The sequence below is a fragment of the Pavona decussata genome, unplaced genomic scaffold, assembly GCF_977016875.1.
Source record: "Pavona decussata unplaced genomic scaffold, jaPavDecu1.1 SCAFFOLD_254, whole genome shotgun sequence".
Taxonomy (NCBI): Eukaryota; Metazoa; Cnidaria; class Anthozoa; order Scleractinia; family Agariciidae; genus Pavona; species Pavona decussata.
Genome location: NW_028145657.1, coordinates 2,200,804 through 2,223,455, shown reverse-complemented (window position 1 = coordinate 2,223,455; position 22,652 = coordinate 2,200,804). Strand labels below are relative to the sequence as shown.

Below are 22,652 nucleotides of genomic sequence, written 5' to 3'. Positions count from 1 at the left end.
ATAACTTTATAATAGAAACATTATTAAAGGCGCCTTTAAAATAGTTATAAATAGATAAATGTCCAACTTAATACTAAAATAGGGGGCAGTACCAGCTTTCAACAACCCGCTCTGATCATCAAAGGATGACGAGGTTTTGCCAGCGTAGGTTGAGAAGAAACAATGACTTACGTCATTTGACCTTCGCAAGTCAAGATATGTCTTAAGATAACACGTTATCATTCTTTAGTACTGTTAACATGGGATGTAGCATGTAGTATGAGTAGCATTTTTTCGATCCCAACTAGTCGTCTATATGTATCTTTTATTTAACAGTGCGTAACCGGACTTTAGAACAAGGTTTAACTTTAGTTATTGTAAATCAAATCATACCGTTGGGCTTAACTTAAATCAAAGGGAAAAAACTAGGAAGTATTAGATTTGTATCGATTTTTTATATATATATATTTCATGGGTAGTTCTCAAAAAGGCAAACTAAGCATCGCGCCTGTTAGGGTAACAGAGAATACAGCCACAATTATTACCCCACTGAAGGAACAACGTGGACGTGTTTCACTAATGCGGCACGCGATACTTGAGTTGAAATGTTCAGTCCTCATAATGTAAATTATGTAACCCACTATTGCATTTGACAAGATTGTAACCTTATTTATGCGCATGTGTGTATAGGAACACGTGGTTGTAGTTGTTGTCAGAGAATAAGTTAATTTGATTCAATTGTGTAATAAAGTATTGTAATGGGAATACAACGCGGTGTTTTGGCTTAAAGAACAGTGCCTCTTTTCAGTACTGCGCATGAGCTCTGCGCATTTCGGTATGATACGAGAAACTCTGGTTAATTAAAAACGCTGCCTACTAATTCAAAGATTATGACTAATTCAGTTTATGATTATTTGGGAAAAGAATATCTTACCAAGGGCTATTGATTTCCAAAAGAAAATTGGGGACAACCACCATGCATTTTTAGGGACAGTTAAGCTTCGATTCGGAAAAAAATTCTACACATTAATTTGTCATCTATTTTAAAGCCTTTTATTGTTCCTTAGTTATCTCTGAAAAATGCGTGGTCAGAGTGACCCCTACTTTTCATTTTGAAATTCAGTACCCCTTGCTAAGAACCTTTTTGCCAACATAGTCTATATTGCTAATACTCTGTATTAGGAGGTTCCGTCCTTAATAATAATACGACGGCTTTGAGAGACCACAAATAACGGTGGTCACAGGGGAATTTTTTATTAGAGCACGAAAGACCATCGAAATTATTTATGCAACTTTAAAAGCCGATGCACAAACACAGGAGAAAAAAAGGCTTGAACTGAATTCGAATCCATGACCTCTCTAATGTGACACTTGTGAAGCCCTCCACCGACTTAATAAACCTTACACCAAAATGACTACTGTTTTAATGTTCTTTTGTTTGCATTCAATTAAATCTCTCTGAAGTTTGAACAAGAGATGATTTCATCATCTCTCGGTTTCAGTTGTGTTTATGGTAATAAACCAAAATTCCCATTTGTTTAAGAAACGTTCATCAATCACGTCAAGCCATTTTAACTAGCTGAGACTCCCGAACGGGCGCCGAGAGCTCTGCGTGGCGGCGCACTTGTTTGCTGAAGAGAGTATGACTATGATAACAAAGACAGAGACAGATTGGTTGGAATAAATTTGGCCACCAAAGTGACGTGTTTTTATTTTAAACCAACCTATATAAAAATAAACAACTATACTCGTCAGCAAAGGTGGAGGAAAAAACCGCACCACCTGAAATGCTGTAAAATGAAATAAACCATAACTCATAAGTGAATAGCCCACAGGCCGGTGGAACGGGTGGTGGAGGATAATTTGACTTCACTTCAGGTCAAGAGACGTGCATGGTGTGATGGTGAACGATAGAAAGGGGGCGTCAAACAGTAAGTCAAGAACACTAACAGCCAACACACCCTGCCGCTCGATTGGATCGTGGAAACAAAAGGCTACCTATCAGATCAGATCCTGCGGGCTATTGTCTATTGAGAAATGAATTGACATAAAATGTCATTATATTTTCCTCATAATGTTTGGTTTTTAATAAAAACGAAACGAAAACAGAAGTTGTTTTGGAAACTAATTCTTGGAATAGCAAACTGTATCAGCGTCATGTTCACTGTGGTAGCTAACTATCGTGACAAGTGCCATATAAAGCCGTGCAAAATCCATGGTTTAGGTGTTGAATGTAAGTTTTAGGTGTTGTAATGCATTTCTCTAGGCCGCATGAAGATAAAGGTATGTAGTTTGAGTCATTAACAATTCCAAAACAATAAAATTAGTAACAGCGTGATCATGACATCTTGATAAAGTTCATTTCAATCGGTCGTCAAAGCAGTAACATTCATTATACATGGTGTTCTACTGTCCATTCCTCGGGATTTGCAAAAACTGAGAACAGGAGTACAAGTTTAAAGAAGAAACGTAGTGCTGTCCAGCAGAACTGTTTCCACAAGCGACAGAAGCGGACCCATATCTTAAGGTATAATCCCGTTTTAGAGTGACTCTAGCTAAATTTGAAAAGATTCATGCTGACTAACCGTTGAGTAAATTGGTCTGCCAGCTTTTTAAAACGTTTACAATCTTAAGCGACATCATTTTCACTTATTCTAACTGTTCTTGCCAAGCCCCAAAGCCAGATAATTGTTCTCACTTTGAGCACTATAGAACACGTTAACTTTAAACTACAAATTACCCTTTATCAACTCCGTGAGAGGTTTTTGAAACCTTCTTCGTTTCATGCTCCAAGAAAAAGCTTTAAATAATATAACGCCAGTTCTTAGTTTTGTAGTTTTTCGCGACCAACTTGCATGGAAAATAACGGATTTAGACGGTTTTGTTTTTCATTTTTTCAGATAAAAAGTGATAATTTGATTAATTTCAACTGTTGAAGTTTACGCTGTGTTTCGTAAAACTTGAAATTTAACTTTTGTTAGCGGGTAGTCGGCAGTTATTAGTAAAAAAAAAAAAAAAAAAAAAATATAGACTATATGCGGTTGTATTTCTATAAACGTTATACCAAACGGACATTCGAAAGCATTCAGTTCAGTTGGATGTGTTTGCTTGTTAATTCACTGAATAGCAGTAGAAGCTACACTAACAATTTAGCACAAAGTCGACAGCTTTCGTTCTTAAAAGTTGGTGGACAATTAATAATTGATAACAAACAAAATACACTACCTTCACTCTTTTGGCCGCATTGAAATAAATCACTTACTATTAAAGGTTACCTAAATAAGACTGCGAAAGAGAACGAGAAAGCAGTTAAGGGGAAAATCAGTTTTCATAGAGGTAAAGCAAACATACGAGTCGTAATATTTATAACGATACAAAACAAGCATTGGCACGATAATAAGGTGGTTATTTCAACAACAACAACAACAACAACAATAGCAAAAACAAAAGTTTATAATATTACAAAATAATACAAAAAATACCTCAACCTAGCCCGCGTAGCTGGTAATTTTGTTCACGCCAGTCATACATTTTAGCGGCGGACAGAGGCTACTGTCGAGCGGCAAAGCCGCGAGAGGAATGAGGAGGAGGCGGCTCTCTCGTGGCTTGACCGCTCGCTGAGGCGGCTCCGCCGCCAAATCTTTTGACCCCACGCGAACAAATCTCGCCAACTACACAGGCTAACCTCCACGCGCATGTAGCAAAGTAATCGAAGCAGGGAGGAGGGAAGAAAAAAAGAAATTACAAATATCTTTACTAAAAACATATATTACTAAAAAAGATTTTAAGTAAAATATCAAACACGAGAAGGTGTGTTTCATCAGGTATCCAAACACTGAGAAGTAGGTTGAAAAAACGAGGCGCAGCCGGGTATTTTTAAACGACTTCGAGGTCAATAATCAATAATTCTTGGAGAGATTCAAGGCTAAAGTTGGCAAAATTTTATGGTAATTAGGATCACATATCCAAACCACGGTCACGGTAGTGATTTTCTTTGTTTTCTCTTGATGAATTATTAAAGAGTTTGAGAAACTTAATTACAACACTAGCTGTAATAAGTAGGGTAACTTTAATATTTAAGATTATGGAAGCAATATAATATGTAAAATATAACTTACATTGTAAATGCTAGAAACTTTCAAGAAGAAAGAAGAGATCCTAAACCTAAAGCTATTACAAGACATGGATGATTTAAGTGGTCTCGAGATAGCCATGAGATTTTATAGAGAATTTGAGTCTTGATCTGAGTTCTTTTCAAAAGTAAGTTTAGCAAGTCTAACGGTCGTAATCCTCATTTGAATGCAAAAAAGTACAAAAATGTGCATGATTAAAAGTTAAATTGATTTAACTAGATAAGGTTACTGACAGGTTTCACGAGTGTCTTAAAAGGGAAATCTTGCGTACGTGCGCTGCTTTCAATAAAACCACGGAAAACTATATATCACTGTAAAGCTGATAAATTGATATTTGCGAAAATATCAATGTTTTTTTGTTTATTTTGTTGGATAAATAAGCGCTCAGCGGCCTGCAAACTCAATATTAGCGACGTGTATTTTACTGACTTACCCACTCTCACGTAAAGGCGCACAACCAAACAAACTACACAATATCATTCAGGAGATGAGGCTAACAAAGTGTGTCAGGCTTTTTCTTTATTCCTATTGGTTTGTGAAAAAACCCATCCTAAAGTTGGACAATGGAAAATTTTTGTAGTCGCGTCAGAAGTTAACACGTCACGGGAAATACAGGTCATGATGGCATCCATAGGTCCAACCCAGCTAACGGGGCTAGATAGGACTTCAGCGCAAGATGGTCTTTCTTAGTGATTAAGAAACAGAAAAAAACGGCAAATCGTACGGCTGATTGCATCTAAAAATTGTACGTTGAAATAATAGATTAACTAAACTGTACACTAGTCTTTTGGCCTCCAACTATAAACAAAATGGAATTATCTGTATTGTTTCTATCAGGGTATCTTGTGACATGATGCAGTATTTTGCACATATTCTTGTGATGTTGAGCTCTGCAAAGCTGCTTCACGCCTTGGAACAATGTCAAGTGCAATCAGTCTCAGTGTACGGTCATCGCTTGGCTAACCATGTGATTTACACGAGGGCCTGCTCCCGTCTTGCAGGCTGCGTAATGATGTGTGCAGACGAGCCCCGATGTAAGAGTTTGAACTTTAGGGTGAATGACAAGTCATGTGACTTAAACGATGCTGACAGATTTACCCACCCACAGGATTATGGGCCGAAGCATGGATTTGTTTACATGGACACGTCTGTAAAGCACAGAAAGGTCAGTCGTGTCGGCTGCTTTGACTTTCCAAACACCCCAAAATCATCTCCCTAAAATCAGTTTGCACCGCAGCCGGGACAATGAAAGTTAGATGTGATTAGTAGGTCTGATTTGAGAAGGGAATTGAATTTAATACCAAACAAAAAGGAAGGGACCCAATAGGAGCCCTGGGAATTCAATTATTGAGCCTTCTGCAATGTAACGAATATTACATCGATGATTATATTATATTTAATGACATTTGTATTTATCACATAGAAACATGGATTTAAATCATGCGCGGAAATAAGCCAGGCATTCCCACATGCCCATAGTGGCTATTACTGGTTAAGGATTGGGAACAGGGATGCACAAGTTTATTGCGATATGGACAATCATGGTAGGTATACAGATACAAGAAAATTCAGAGAGTAAAAAGAAGACTGAATTCACTCCATGCCTTTTATTATAATTAATTTGTCATCATCATCACCATCATCATCATCACCATCATCACTGTTATTGTTATCGTCGTTGTCATCGATCACCACCTTCACCAAGGTCATCACCATTGCGATCGTCATCTTCATCATCATTATCATAATCTTCGTTTTTGTTGCTATAAGTAGAGTTTTACCGTTGTAGTTGTTCAGTGTCCGATGGGAATTGTTGTTCATAGCGATGTAAAACCAACTAAAGTGATTTAATTTTATTGAAATATTCAGGTGGGGGATGGACCTTGGTGGTGAGCATAAGCTCAAAAAACAACGATCATCTTCAAAGAAATTCAAACAACTGCCTCAACTCAGTGCTCTGTGTTCCTGCTCATGAATCAGTCATCAAAGCTCGGAAGTTAAGTGACGAGGACATACATAAACTGGCACTGGCTGAAGGTAGGACAATCAGATTAATTAAGCAAAGCCTAATTCATGGATTCACTGCTAAAAATATAATTTCAGTAATACAATGTTTCGTCTTATAAAATAAAGCATATTTTTATGCCTCAGTTACTGCAGCATTTGTCTGCGAGAATTTTGCTCTCTTTCTTGTGTCATGTTCATCTCCGATACACCTGGAAAATTAATCAAACAATTTAGATACTCTGCTGTATTAAAGCTTATTTCAAGACGAAGTTGTTGGAATAATTCTTGTTTAATGCACGCAATGGTATTTCAGACCCAGCTTTTATTCAGGATCCCTTGTTTAATAGAAAAACCACCGTTTAATATCTTACTAGGAACTTTCCGAGTCGATGTGGTGAAAATGAACTACTCTATGTTCTACCAGGTATGTCAAATGAAACTTTTTTGGTGTAAGAAATACTAGTTATGCAACTGTTTCGAGTGGTATATCGTAAAATATGTTTTAGTTGTTGGCAGTAATTTTTTCTGAATGAAAACTTTGACCTGTCGTAGGCCCTTCAATCGATCTTTCGGCGGGAAAAAGTTTGTAGGCCGCAAGGAACGCCGGGATTTTTAGTGGAATACTGCCCGTTGCATACCACAGAATATGCAACGGTTTCTAGCTTTTTGATTGGCTGTATTCTCTCTCTATGGCATAAAATAAATCTTGTTTCGGACGGTTAAAAGCTGTTAAAAAGGCTAATCAGGCTTTCAATTCCAGATTCCAAGTGGTCCACAAAATTTCGACTCCTCGTGCAGTAGTGCAAAGTGAGTACCTGCATTCACTCATTTCATTCACTCATTAATTCACTCATTTCCTTTCATTTAATCGTTTCCATTCTTGTTTTTAGATGTCCGCGCATCATCATTTCCAGCTCCTATCCGTATCACTGGGAAACTAGCAACTGTACAAGCATTCATTCATTAGGGATACAGTATTGGCACTGAAGATTGCTACAGAGGTAATAAATAACGGACCTAGCTTGTTTCCTCAATTAAAATATTCTCTCACCTCCTACCACCACCTTTTAGTAAGAATTAATCAGAATTGTTTGAAAACTGGACTGGACCATCACGCCAACTGTTCACTGCTCCACCAACACTAAGCAGCAGAACGCAAGACAAGGTGACCAAGAATTAAAAGTCTTTTATTTAGGGAAAGCGTCCTTGGCGCTTTTGTTTCTGTTTTCATGTTATGCCTTCGTTGATAGGCGAAACTTCATAGTAACAAAATGTTGATTTGAACCATGAGGGTTTTTAACTATATTGTTACCCGCTCCAAGACTGTTTTACTATTTACTAACACTAAGTTATGTTTAGTGCCCGTCCAACCACTGTTCTTTGATATCGTTCTTTTCTCCTTCTTGATTTTAGTTTTTGATGGACACGATGATGGCCAGTGTGGATCTACATGGTTTTCATCAAGCTTCAGTAAGCCAAATAAAATTATTGTTCACTAAATCAGTAATAATGAATGAAAAGATATGGCTTGCTTTCTCTGACTGTTAGTCAGAGTATTTGTTTTAAATTTATAAATCAAAATTTAACGAACAATCTGAAAAGCACACAGATTGAGAAAACAATTTACTTAGGGCCAATTCCCTCAGCTAAATACATCAGCCTCCTGAAAAACGGCGTGTTTCAATAGATGATTTCTTTTATTCCTAGTCACTCAGCACGATACAAAGTTATCTAACACCATCATACATGCCTTTATAGTTCATTAATCACTGACGTATGAGGGGGATATTACAATTGTTATCAACTAAATCGTTAAAAAAAATTAATGTTGATTATACGGTTCTTCTTGTTGATTCTAAACAGGGGCCGGCAGACGTGCCTTATATGGTTATCCTTGTCCTCAAAAACCGGCAGATGACAGCCTTGGGATATATCGCAACTTTGATGGCATGTTGTATGTCAAGTAACAAAGTCATCAACATTTGGAGACTGCGTTTTACATGACTGTTTGAAGTCTAGAGCAAATGATTTTCAACAAGATTATTTTTAGCGCACGGTCCAGCGAGGTTTTATTAATTTAACCACAAAAAAACCTCTTTAGATCATGTGTAATACTCTCCGGTTCTTTTCGAAATAACTGCGATGGTGCCTATTTATTGATTGCTTTTTGTCAACTTTTTATTAACCACCACACTGAGTGCAAGTACGATAACTGTTACCTGAAGGGCACGAAGTGGGAACGTTGAACCCATAGTAATAGAGGTAAAAAAAACAATAAATACTAAACTTGCAACAGCACAAAGGTAGCCGCGGCCGCTTAATAGAGGTAGGCGTTAAATAGAGGTATCAAATATAGCACTTTACTGACAAATAATTCGGGACATTGGAAAGTGGCCGCTTAATGGAGGGTGGCCGCTTAATAGAGGTCCGATTGTACTACTACTACTACTACTTCTACTTCTGTTGCTGCTGCGTCTGCTACTACTGCATATTCTGCTGCTGCTACTACTATTACTACTGCTGCTGCTGCTGCTACTGGTGCTGCGGCTGCTGCTACTATTACTACTACTGATGCTGCCGCTACTGCTGCTGTCACTACTGGTGCTGCTGCTGCTACTACTACTACTACCACTAATACTGCTGCTACTACTGCTACTGGTGCTGCTGCTGCTGCTACTACTACTACTACTACCACTACTACTGCTGCTACTACTACTACTACTACTACTACTACTGCTGCTGCTGCTACTACTACTACTGATCCTGCTGCTACTGCTACTGCTACTGCTGCTGCTGCTACTACTAATACTTCTACTACTTCTACTACTACTACTACTACTACTACTACTACTACTACTACTACTACTACTGCTACTACTGCTACTACTACTGCTGCTGCTACTACTACTACTGCTATTGCTGCTGCTGCTACTACTACTGCTATTGCTGCTGCAACAACAACAACAATAACGGAACTGAAAATCCCTGCATGTAAATATGAAACTAATAAAATTTAATAAGCTGTTATACATACAGGGTCTAGCTTTAGATAGCACAGCTGAAAATTTATAACACATTAAACAGCTCTTTGAAGACTGCTTCTAGTTTAGAACAATGGCTGCGTATTAGATTAGTTTAGATTAGAATATATGTAAATTGTTACATAAACGTAAAATAGTCGTTACGTTATTTTTATTTTGTTTTTATTATTATACTTTTTTTTTCTCAGGCGGAATTGTAGTAGTAGATTGTGAGTCTTAGAGGAATGTATACAATACAAACGATCAATATTTAATAAAAGAAGCAAGAAAAAAAGTCGCTTCGTGCATCTCGGGCGGGAACGGTACTACAGGACAATACATTTTTCGAAAGCTTAATACAATTGCGCAATTTGGGCGATTCGCTTTGGTTGTTCCTTTGTAACTGGATTTGATTTCTCAGCTGATATTAAATAAGAGTAATTATAAGGCATTAAGAAAAAGGAAAATTGAATACCAAATCTGCGAAGGAGATATGGATGTCTCCTATTACTACCAACTGAGCTATCAATTGCAAACAAACCGGGAGCTGGTCCCATTCTGAGTTCGTGATATACCCGTGAATGAAGAGCAAACAAATATGAATAATGTATTAGAACTGAGGATCCAGTTTTATATAAAAGGAAAGGTAGTTCTTCGCAGTTGTTTGCGAAAATAAGGGCATGAAAGGGTGAAATCCCGTTCAAGCCTGACTTTTTCCAGTATCTTTTCGCAACTGCTAAGTTTTCCAAAGAACTGTGAGGGTCTCTCTGTTATTTTAACACATAATATGTCTGGTTCTTAGCCGCTTGCGAACGGGAATGGACCAAACAGGACTATAACGTTCCTGTATTATAGCTAGATCATTCAGTTCCCCCTTCCACCGCCATATCTATCGCCGATGAACTCAATTTCCCAGATAAAGCGCTCGAACCCCATAAGATACAACATCATGGACGACCTCTCGTGGCTACAACACGTTAGGTTTGAAACCATTAGATGTTTAACACCATTTTGGTACAAGTGCATTCATTTAGGTAATTGTAAAAAATTATGAAATGCTGTGAAGAAAGACAGTCCGAGGATTTGCTTGGGCAATGCTCTATAATTTCCCCTTCTTTCCGTACCTTAATAATGCATTTAAAAGATATGGGGAACAGAGCGTCCAAACCTAATTCTTTAATAGTCATATACTAGTTCGTGTAACATATATGTTATCAACAAAGTCTCTAATTTGGATAACACCTGGTTGCAAAAGACCCAATCAAAACGCATCGTAAAACAGTCTCTAAGTACGTACTACGTGAGTTTATCGTTTCTTAGTACAAAGCGCTTGCATGCTATTGTACGTTAGTGGTGATCCCTACTGATGGTCATTTTTGTTCTAACACTGATTTGCAAATATCGTTTTTAATAAACTTGTTTTCCTCCTGCTTTTGGTGTGACATGTTTTGCTTCAAAAGACCGATCCTCTGGATATTATGTACCAACCATCGGGCCCAGTTGTTCAAAGCCCGATTAAGCTAATCCCGGATTAATGGAACTTTGATGCGAGTTTAATTAATAATTAATAAAGATTTTCCCAAAAGATTTTTGTCCGTCAGTTTTACCTTAGACTTAGCTTGAAATTAGCCTTTTAAACCATTTCAAACGAGCGAGATGAAAACCTCGATTAACTTTTAATCGTGGATTAGCGTTGTTTATACTGTAAGATATCTTCTAGGGCACTTGTTAGAGAACATATTTGGAGACGTTTTTCCTTTGTGGCTTCGAGTCGCTTGCATTTTGAGGCTGGAACTCTCGCTTCCCATATTCGCTCAACTTCAAATCACTTTATTAAAAAAAAAAAAAAACGTGGCTGTTGGAGAATCTTGTTACCAAACTAAGGGAAACATGAAGTCACAAACAATTAGAGAGATTTAGAAGTACGTTTACACAGAAGGCAAACGGCAGAAATGAGCACGTGACCATGTTTATCCTGTACTAGTTTTAGGTTAGCATCAAAGGCCAGAATTATTTTGCACTATTCTCATCTAGGTCACGGTACTTATTTTTTCAAGAACACAAACATCAATCTCATGCATGTTTGCCGTTTGCCGTAAACGCGATTCTAAATTTCGCCATTAACATACTGTGCGTTGGTGTTCAAATGTTATGGACCTTATAACGGTTTTGGAAGCCATCGTGACAGGTAGGCAAACACGTCTTGAAATAACATTGTTTGTATGGAGGGATGTAGCTGTGCCAGAAATTGTTCAGTGGTGTCTTGAACTTCCCATGCATTTCCCTGCATTTTTTCCCGCGAACTATTTTTAACAGCAGTTCACGGCTGGCTCGCTGGAAAAGATTTACAGACAAATGTCAAAAAGCAACTAGATGCTTTCTAGCACAGCTACATTCTTCAGTTATGTTCTGTAAAATCCTTTGCCTAGTGCCCGAAGTTTCCAATTCATGAATTTTTCAGAAGCGATGTTTTATGAAAATTTTTGACACCGGATTTCCATACAAACACTGTTATTACGTGTTTGCCTACCCATCAAGATGGCTTCCAAAACCGTGATAAGGCTCATTGTTTTCACACGGTATGGGCATAATACGAGCAACATAAAAACTATAATTGGATGCTGACACTGATTTCTCTCGCGAACAAGGCCAAGCAGCCGCAACCAAGGTCAATTCGCGAGGGAGGAAGAGAGAGGACCCTGGGAATGACGTTAAAATTGTGTTGGCGAGATTGTGACGTCACTTTCCCAACAGAAACCTATAATTCGGCTAAAACCAAAATCACACGGAATGGAAGGGAATGAAAAGAAATGTCATTCCTGAGAATTTGAACTCAATAGTAAGTTATACCTGGGCACGATCACTGCCTCCAAGGGTAGTACTGGGCTGAAAATAATAGATAACCGAAATGATGTAACGGTGTGAGACCGATAAATGTGATTCCGCTAAAATTCATTAGCAGCTGCGCATGAATGATCTAGAATGAATGTTTGATCAACATGCTACACTTAGTCGACTCTTAGGGTGACGCTAAAGAATCATGTCTATGTATTCGTAATTTCCCTTAATTTTTACAAAAAGGTATAATAAAATCAAAAGCATCAAAAATAGATTCTATTTGCCGTTTTTTCTCACGTTGCGTTTTTTTTTTAATTAATAAGAAAACATGGGGCGCTTTCCATTCGACCAAAAATTCCGGAATGAAATTTCGAGTATTTCATGTGACGAATGGAACAGTATTTTCCGGTTGGTTTGAAAAAAGCCGTCCCAGTCCATCACGTACCAATTTTCGCGCGAAAATACCAAATAAACAGGGGAATAAAAAAATGGCGGACTCTTTGTCTATTTTACTTGCTTTAGAGTTGCTCGACGACTATGAAGTTGAAATAAGCGAAGTATTGGACAAGGACGACGACATAACGCTGTTCAGTGTGGGTAGCTCCTACATGCGTAGGAATTTAAACCGAGTTGAGGGCACGATACCTTTCTATTTTCCTGACGAGTTTAAGGATCACTTCAGAATTTTCGCACTACTTACGAAAGTTTGCCGTGGCTCCGATGCAAAAGTGGTGCAAAAGAACATTCAAGTCATCCGTCGCATAATAACAAGCGGAACACTGATATTGAGCAGAAGAATTGGAAGCCATGTTGAGTTCGATTTCCGGGCTCTGAGAAACTGGGCGCGAGCAGGATCTAGGAATGGTCGAATGGAACGGAATTTTCCGGTCATTCCGATTTTCCGGAATTTTAGGCCAACCTCGCGAGGTACACCCAAAATTCCGGAATGAAATTCCGGAAAATGTCTGTTCCATTCGCTTCCAAACCCGGAATTTCCGGAATTTTTGGTCGAATGGAAAGCGCCCATGGTTGAAGTTTTCAGATATGACAACGGTGGCCGCGCTTGAAGTTTCATAAACGGTGTACATTCATGTGCAAAAGTTTGATCATTATAATTAGCTTTTCTTGTTTATATGTTTTGTTTCGACATCTCCTACAATTGGAACAAAATTATCAAAATTTTCAGTGTTATCGAGATTATAAATTTCCATGACAAGAAAAAGACAAGCATAACAAATTGACTTCCTGTAGAGAAATTTTCAATGAAGGGATGATAACTTTATTGATGACAGCATGTGGCCTTTGAAGAGTAGTTTTCATAGGCCAGCTATTGGCTCATGGAGACTGTTCACGTTGGCCATCAAGCAAAATGTTATCGACGTTTAATTGACTTTATATTGGATATAACATTCGAAAACAACGTCTGCATCACGAAATGTTTGAAATGTGACATTTTAAGCGGGATGGGAAATGTTTTCTTTGGTAAAAAATGCGTAAGCCGACGATATTTAGTTTTTTTTCGCTGGCTTTGGTTGCCTTGTTTGAAAACGTTCCCGTCTGTGACTTCCAAGCTTTTCCGTCACCTGCATTTGTGACAATAGGCAAGTCAGATTTATTTTATGTTTGCTTTAACAGTTGTGAAATTATTTTTCTTTAACTGCGCTATCCTATTTTTGGCAGGTGCGGTGTTCTCTGATCTTATTCCATGAAAAGAAAAGAATGCTATGTACATACAGTCAGGTCCAGCAACCAAAACAAATAAGACACGTACTTAGCACTCCTAAAACTTTAATGATTATAAAAAACCAAACACACTTTTCCAGTAAGCAATAAATTGAGACTATCTATGTACCGGCCTTGTATAAAACTTCACCAAAAAAGAAAAAGAAAATCTAATACTAAGAAAATAGAGACATATAAAGATCGACTTGACCACGACGAATGCATGAGTAGCCTGACCAGCGCGCAAAACAGTGGTAATTGCACCAGCTATGCGCATACCGAGCACACACTTTCTTTAAAGTCTTATTTGTCGCGAATAAATTCCCTGAATGGAAAAAGTTCAGTAAAGGTTTGATTGCATTTCTCCAGTGGTCTGTTAAATTAATACTATGACTTAGTTGATCGCATACACAAGATTGAACGGCTCTGAAGTGCAATCAGTTCTCTGTCCTGATAGTGCCAGCGGTTTATCGATTTCTGTTTTATGTTTGTCAGATCCTTGCTATAAGTAAGACCTGTGTCTGTGTTAATGAGGCAAAAATTATTAGAAGATATAGAAATTGGGACAAACATTCCAGTAGCTAGCTGCCAAACTCGCAGATCACACAAATAACACGTTACTACTCCACGAGAACAAGTACTAGTGAAAAAAAACTTTGAACAGATAACCAAGTCATCTGTCCTACTGGTATCGGCATTGACAACATTTCAGCGATGTTTTTGTTTTGTTTTGCTCGATGTTTTGTTTCACAACTGCATTATTCTTTAATATAAATTACAGAGGAGAAAATAATAAACAGATAGAGCCTGAACAAGTAACAAACATTCCAGCAACTTGTTCCTAAAACTTACAGATCACACAAATCAAACGGATCACACAGTTTCTGCTCAGCACAAGTTAAGTCTATATAGCCGAATTTTTTGGTTTGTAAACCTGTAGCATGGAGAGCGTTGTTGGTCCCCACCAATTGGTAACCGTTTCTTCATCCTGAAGATCACTGATGTCTGACCTCCTGTGCATTTTGCCATCTTTCACTTGGAACAAGGGGGAGTTGTTTCTCTCATCTGGGTCAACAAATGGCATCAAATCGGTCACTGCAGTAGGGTAAATAGTTTTCTCGGGTTGTCTGTAAGCCTCATACACTTGATCAACTGATGTCTGAACAGCCTCTACTGCAATGTTTAGGTTATCTTTGCTCTCTTCATTTAGGAGCGTTCCATCGCCATATGCAATCCACTTGTCTCCCCGTTTGTTTGTAACACGCAGGCCATACTTGTTGTCTTCATCGTGCATGCACAAGCATAGTAAATGGCCATCTTTGCCAAAGGTAGTTCCTCTTCCCAACTCCACTCGTGGCGTCCTGCAAGGAAATATATTTTATTTCATAACATGACCTGACATATAAATGCCAGTTAAATAAGTATTAATGTTAATCAGAGCTAATAGCTCAACAGAGTGCACTTCGATGGATATACGAAATGAAACATGCGAACACATCTCATAAGGGTATATGTTGAAGATTTGAACTCAAATCATTCTAATGGGACAATTGATTGTTTATTTGTCTGTTTTTTATCCAATAATGTGTGGAGCTAGTTTCTACTAAAAGAGCCGTACACTCCTATTACCCAGTTCAGCGTCCAATTCAGGCTATTTCCTTACCTACTTTTCATTCTCAGTCAATCAAATCGAGCATTGCCTTTACCATAGTGCGAGCCCCACAATTATATGGAATTACAAGGCACCCTTTATTGTTGCGCAAACTGACTTAAACGTTATTAGTACATTGCTACATAATCGTTCCAAACGAGAGGATTAGGATGTTTATTTGAATCTCAACTTCTGAAACTAAACCACTTCATCTTAAATTTCAAAAGAAATGTCAAATTTGGAATGGTTGGTTGGACACGGTCCACAACGCATGCTGGGGCGAGTTGTCGTTTCCAGCTCAGTTGCAACAAACCTTCGCGCTGTGTGGATCTCAAGGAATGAAAAATTTGAACTTCAAAAAGGCATAAAATCGGTATATTCGGCCCTTTGTTCGATTACTTTTCTCCAGTTACCGTTTGTTTGTCGACTGACTGATAGTTTAGGTTGTATCTAACGACAGCTCATGGCATTGAATCCTCAACATTTTTTTTCCAGAGGTGAAATAGGAAGCCATTTAGAACAGCTGGTTGTAGCTACCGCTTTAGCTGCAACTGTAAACTTAGAGACAAAACAAGGAAAAGGAAAAACGTCATAATTAATCGTGACTCGCTGAAGTTGGCTTCTCACAATCGCCAAACTTAAATCACACATAGCAGAAAAACGATGGGAGGTGCGATGGGGTGCGATGCCTTAAAATCCAAGAGTAACTTTATAAAAAAGATGGTGTCATTTCTTCACTCTGAACCCAGACGATATTAGGTCAAAAAGCAAACGTGCACTGGCATTGATCGTTGCACGTAAAGAAAAGCCACCATATTGGACAGGCTTGCAAAGAAGACGACAACAATTAGAGGAAAATTAGAGAAAAATCACTGGGCACCTACATTCCTCACCGCTTGTTAAATCATTTTAGCTGGAAAAAAGCCGTCTGACACGGTCGGTAAAACTGTAAATAAGACCACGCAATTATTCGTCCCGAAAACGCTTGTGAAAGACAATGCTTTTCAGACCGAGGTAGACTCATCCACCACTAAATAAGCATCTAATCAAACAATTACGGTATCTTTAAATTATCATAGTTATTTCAATGAAATCGTCAAGGAACGAGAAACACAAATCAACAAAACACAGTGAATGACTATGCTAACATAATTTTTACCACAATTGTTTCTAATCTTGCCATCTAATTGGCTAATTTTCCGTTGTCGATAAGAGTCTAGACAATGCTGCTCGCGTCAACTTGTCACGCAATGCCTTTTTCCGCCCTCAAACATGGACGACTTTGTTCGACCACTGTGATGACGAATATCGTTGTAGATGTGCACACAACGCTAAACCACATTCGATTTGTAATTACCTGATGTGTCCACTCGCGAAACCGTCAGTAAGAAAGTGGCAGGCAAACGCATCCATCGCAAGTGCTTCATGAAGGAGCCTCTCCTCTTCGTCCCCGCCACAGTTTCCAGCTTCTCGTGCCTTGTCTATCGCCAGCTGGTGACCCGTAAGGTACGAATACTTTGCATAAGGTTGGAAATGATCGTGATTATTCTCAGCTAGCTGTAACATCCTCCCATGTTTCAAAGGTAAAGGACCAGCCCATATACCACCTGTGATTTTGTCCCATGTTTTGGAGGCAAAACTTTTACGTTGTTCAGTTTCTTTCTTTAGAGTCTCTAACAGCTTGTCCAACTCACTCTGTAGCTCATCCTTTGGGGCGCGTGCCAGAGTGTCGAATGCTTCTGCGAAGCGCTGGTCGCGGCCAGGATCCTCCTCTTCGACGATCAAAGGATTAATAATTGGTTGTTTTGGTAAACCGTAATAATCTCCAGCAAGAGCTATAATGTCCTCAAACTCAATCAACACACCATTTGGAAGCGTAAGTTCTTTTATCTCCAGGCGGATAAACTTCCCAATGTGTTTGTGTTCAAATGAGGCAAATTTCATTTGAATATGGCCAAAGTTTGTCGGTAGTGCCGCCATGTGGCAAAGGAATAGATTAGAAGCGATCAATGATTGCAACACCCCGATACTGAGAATATTCGCTAAAATTCCGCAATTTCAGCTTTGTTCTTCCTTCTAGGCAAAAAGCCAATTAATCAATCAACTGTTTATTTACCTACGTGCCATCAATTAATCCCGTTTGCCACACTCCGATAGTTTAAATATTCCACAACATTCAGCAATTTCAGCTATGTTCTTCCTTCCTGTCAAGTTTTTTTCTTTTTAAAGACCACTGGTTACACTCATTTGTTTCTTTGCATTCATTATGTAAAATGAAGCCTATAATTCATAAAACGCTTACACATAACATGGTAATTTTTTGCCATTTCCCGTCGTGACCAAGAGTTTTTACAACGAGGAAAAAATATCACGGGGGTAACCGCAATGACGTCTAGCATGTCTAATGTTGTAGAATACGCAGAATTTGTCCATTATTGTTGACCTTGATCTTTACTCAAGTTACATCTATATTTTAGGCTTTGTGAGGCGTATGTACTTGTTTTGGCACCGACACGGAACAGCTTGAAGTGAAGCACTTTGTTTTTTTCCTTTTTGTTTGAGCTCAGTGAGCTGAATCAAACTTTGTTTTTCCCAGTTCCTAAATGCTCTCCGTATAATAATTTTAAAATCAATATGCTAGTCGCCGGTTTACAGCACAATAAACAGCACTTTCAGTACGCTCTTGCTTGTTTGTTGTTTTTTTTTTTTTTTTGTTTGTTTGCTTGTTTGTTTTGTTTGTTTTGTTTTGTTTTTTGTTCTTTTTTTTTGTTGTTGTTGTTTTTGGTTTTTTTTTTTTTTTTTTTTTTTTCGTTTCTGTAGTTAGCAGAGAAAGAACGTGAAATGAATGTTAGCCTGAGTATCAGGCCTTCCGCCCAATACGGAATATATTTTCTCCCAACCTGATACTCAGGCTAAATGAATGGTAGCAACAGGTTGATCGGCAACATTTCGATGCCGTTTCCTGGCACTTGCACATCATCAGATTAAAAACTAAATTCGATTTTGAGACGACAAAACGACTTTATATTGACGGCTAGTTGGGAGAAAATATATATAGATTCCGTATTTGGCGGCGCGGAGTCGCGAAGCGACGAAGCCCAATACGGAATATATTTTCTCCCAACGCCGTCAATATAAAGTCGTATTGCCGTCTCAAAATCGAATTTAGTTTTTTATCGCGATACTGACATTTTGTTGGAGAGAGTAAACGGATAAAGTACAAATCGTACGCTGATTGAAAGAGAAATTCTTACTTCAGTGTAGCCATGGTAAAATCCGTGCGCGAAATTTTTTCTCGGGGCGGGTTATTTGAATTTTTGGCTTTAATTTTTACGTCAAAACAAAGAAAATGCAAAAATTTACTGTCCATAAAGCACCTACCATTGATGAAATAGACGAGCTAGTAGGTTTGAACATTTTACCAGCAAATTATATTGAAAACTTGTTACCGCCGAGATATTAGCTTAAACAACAACATGAAAACAGTGATGAATAAACCTCACAGCCAGAAGCAAGAATAAAAAGAGCAACCATACTAGTACCCAAGTAGTGCAACTAGTGCAAGTAGTTCGCGAGGTGGCTAAAATCGAAAGTGCTTCACCGCCAGACAAGAACAAAGGCAAAAATGTCTTACTGGGTTCTCTGAAAGGAAATTTATTCGGAGACGGTACAAAAGATACACCGGATATCGACAAATGTAATGTCGCCCTGGGATTGCTTTCTTCGTACTTTGATCGTAGAGACGCCTTCTTGGATTATGCGTTATTGTACTTGAAGCCGCTGGAAAACGACGAACAGAAAACTCAGTTTGCAAAAGTAGAGCCCTTGGAGATGAAAGCCTTCACCATATTAGAAAACTTTCGAAATGTTTCCTCTTTCAGATTTCCTGATCCAAGGAGTTCCACTTTTTTCGCGTTCCCTGAGGCTTTTCGCTATCTCTCATCCACATCGAGCAAGTAAACAAGTGTCGTTTGGAGGAATGGAGTCAAATCTCACCCATGTTTACTTTCTGAATATGGCGTATGGTCAAAATCACACTGGGATGCTTGGTGGTGAAAGAGCCCTTTGCTGAACACTCCATTGCTACTTGTAAAGGTTCCTCTGGTGCTCCAATCTTCTTCTACATCTTTAATCATGACACTGGTGAGGTGGACGTAGATGAGGCTGTTTACTTTCTTCACTTTTATGGAGAGGAAGTTGATGGAAAGCTTCGCGGCAAAGCGGTGTCATTTTCTACCATTATCCGAAATCTTCAGTTGCAAGCTACTCATAAGGAACTAGGTGATGCCTTAGCTGAGGCCTGGGGGGGGGGGGGGGGGTACTCCAAAAAATATTGGGAAGGGGTGTGCGGCCCGCTTCCCAAAACCCTTACCCTATTTATGACCAAAATCTGCGATTTTCCCTACCCTATTTATGACCTGAAGTAGCTTCTTCTAAAAAAAAATCGAACCCAGGACTAGAGTGCAAAAATTTATACCCTATTTATTACCAAAATGGCGGCAAAATGGCTAAAAGCGATACCCTATTTATGACCAAAACAGCCGAAAAACCATACCCTTTGGCGCCGCACATACCTATATAGCCCATATAAGGGAGTACCCCCCCCCCCCCCCCCCCGGGAGCTGAGGTCAGAGAAAACGTAGAACACACTTCATAAACATGTGTACTTGGCATTTATGACAGCAGAAAGAACACTTTTACAAGTTGACAGCGACTTTTAATGTTACATAGCATGAAGACAACTTTTGGCGCAACCTTTTGTTGCGGCAACGCGTTGCATGTTTTTTGAAGACAAAAATACTTGGAGTGTTTTACCGCAACACGGATAATACTGACTTAATTATACGTTTAAAAAATCGTTCCGTATAAAAAATCGCCTTTAAATAAACCAATTTCAGAGGACTATTAGCTATATTAGTTTGTAGTACCAGCTTCAGATCAACAACAATTTCCTGTGTCAATTTTTATCAGCTAGAAACAGCGCAGTACCAGGCTAGGGATGCTTCACGATGAACACCAGACAAGCTCAAAAACTGACACTTTACATATGAAAAATTAAGGGAAAAATTACAACTAAACCAAACATAAAAATTATGCTGTGAGAACCAAACTACATGTATTGCATAAAATACTGCTAGATGAGTTTGAAAATGAGCTTATTTCAGTTGTCACTATAAAAAACCTAGCAAAGCAATCCAGATGCTTTGCTTACGTTAATAAGCTGTTAAAAGACTGATCTCTTTCTTGCTACGTAGGATTACATAGCCCCCGGCAGACTACTATTACGTGAGACAAAAGTTGAAACAGAAGTCGCATTTATAAACGATCCAGTTGCCACTTTTTACTGTTTCTTCATCCCAAACAGGGGATGGAAAAAGAGCGTTGTATGGCTATCCGTGTCCCGCGGATAAGCACGCCAACAGTCTGGGACTATTCCATAACAGTGACGGCATGCTGTATGTCAAGTAACAGAATCAGTCTTTAAATCGTTTTACTAACTGAAATAGTCAACGTTGTTTCTCAAAATGTCAATATAGCCTGAAGAAATAAATTGCTTATCTAGCCAAAATTGTTTCAAACCTCAAGGAGAGATACTAGTTATGTTTTGGGTTAGTGTGGGTTCGATACCTATGTAATCTGATTAATTAAGTTATTTTTAAACCGCCATTGCGCGGTTTCATCGTGCTCTGTGTTGTTCGGTCATTTAGTGTAGTTTTTGGTAGAGAAAATATCTGTCACGATATTCCGTTTTATGGTCGTTTCCGGAAGGGTTTATAAAAAACAAAATCTGCTTCAAGCATAAAGGCGTTTACGGTATTATAGGTTTTATAGTTTTGACGCGGTATTGTCGTTTAGTAGACTCTACAGTATCCCTTTCCTTGTGGTGATGTAATCGTCTTAGTTGCGTTACAACCTTTATATTTAGAAACAAGAGCAGAAATCAATTTGGTTTCCTTACGGCCGACTCATTGAAATTTCACTTAGTCAGTAACTTTAGTTTAACAAGAGAAGATATGAAAGTTCAGCAGACATAGGGCAGAATGCTGTGACATTCATTATCTATTCATGATCATCGTAGCGGAAATACGCGCTCTGAAAAGCTTCGCCATCTTGTTTAGCAAATATGCACATGATCATAGTCTAACCACACTGGCCTTTGGTGCTGGCTGGCTCAGGTTGTTTTGGCGGGAACACTGGTTGGTGAATGAGACAGAAGTGACTACTTTATTTTATGAGTGGTTGAAGTTGGATTGAACAAAATATTAAAATTGGGTGTATAAAACACAGTTTAAAAGATTGACTCCAACGTTGAGCTTGATAATCGACCGTTCGGTACCGGAAAGATTGGTGTTTGCTTGGGTTCGATTACTAAACAATTCGATTGGTTCGCCGAGATCAAATCGACTATCAGGATAACGATCGCTACGTTAGCTGACAAACAATGTTCCCAGCGATTGTGCGTTCGTGCATATGGCAACTGTCGTTAAATTACCCGCTGTTTTGGTAACACGAAAGTCACAAAGATCCGAAAACAGAATCGAAAGAGTTCTTTATACTTCTTGGTCGCTTCCGCGCGCGCAAACTGCATACAGCAAAATAACGAATTTATTTACAGCACCATAAAATGCGCTTTGTTTCTAGTGTTGGGGTCTTAAGTTCACCAGCGACGTAACGAAAGGGAAAACTTATAATTATACAACGGTGTGCGAATCAGTCGCGGAACAAACCAGAAAACAAAAGTGGGCTGAGTTTATTCAAAGCGGTTTGTGGTCATCGAAACAAAGGGTAACAATAGTGCACTGGTTGCATTGTTTTGTTCGCTGCCTCCATCAGACAAATGAGCATTACCGCGCGTTCATAACAACCAATGAATAAGCTCCTTTTGGGCATCTATGAATAATAACAAGCGTCATGGCAGACCTATATAACTGGAAGTAAATGTCACAAGAACAATAGCCATTCTACGCGATGAAGGAAATATGGTAAAAGATCATGCATAGAGTCATGTATAGAATTAATCACTAGTTGATGCTTACATTTATTTTCTTGGCTGTGTTGTTTGCTGCACAGTTATGTAAATTTAATTAGGAAATCTATTCAGGCGGGGAGTGGAGGCGAGTGGGGGCTGCAGAATCTTCCTGTACAGGCTTGGACGTTGTAGCTGTTAAATGAGCAGTAAAAGTTACAAGCTCAGAAAGGAACAATTTGTTATGAATGTCCAGGAAGAGAAACAAAGAAATGAGAGACAAGAAAAGAAAATAAGATAGAGGAAAAGAAAAGACTGCCTTAGACTTGAAACAA

The 22,652-nt window shown here is 38.6% G+C and overlaps 2 protein-coding genes across 2 annotated transcripts in view; one reads left to right on the top strand and one right to left on the bottom strand.

Annotated features, from left to right (window-relative positions):
• Positions 1-5,026: 5,026 nt before the first annotated feature.
• Positions 5,027-22,652, top strand: part of LOC146456551 (uncharacterized) — a 35,593-nt gene continuing 17,967 nt past the window's right edge. Inside the window, exon 1 of the mRNA XM_085092597.1 lies at positions 5,027-5,277. Coding sequence (XP_084948723.1) covers positions 5,122-5,277 — 156 coding nt within the window. The 5' untranslated portion in view covers positions 5,027-5,121. The remainder of the gene's footprint in view (positions 5,278-22,652) is intronic.
• Positions 13,749-17,452, bottom strand: LOC146456552 (uncharacterized). Its single transcript, XM_085092819.1, has 2 exons — positions 16,708-17,452; positions 13,749-15,060 (listed from the first exon to the last, which is right to left on the bottom strand). The coding sequence occupies exons 1-2, from the start codon at positions 17,328-17,330 to the stop codon at positions 14,604-14,606; spliced, it is 1,080 nt and encodes a 359-aa protein (XP_084948945.1). The 5' UTR covers positions 17,331-17,452; the 3' UTR covers positions 13,749-14,603.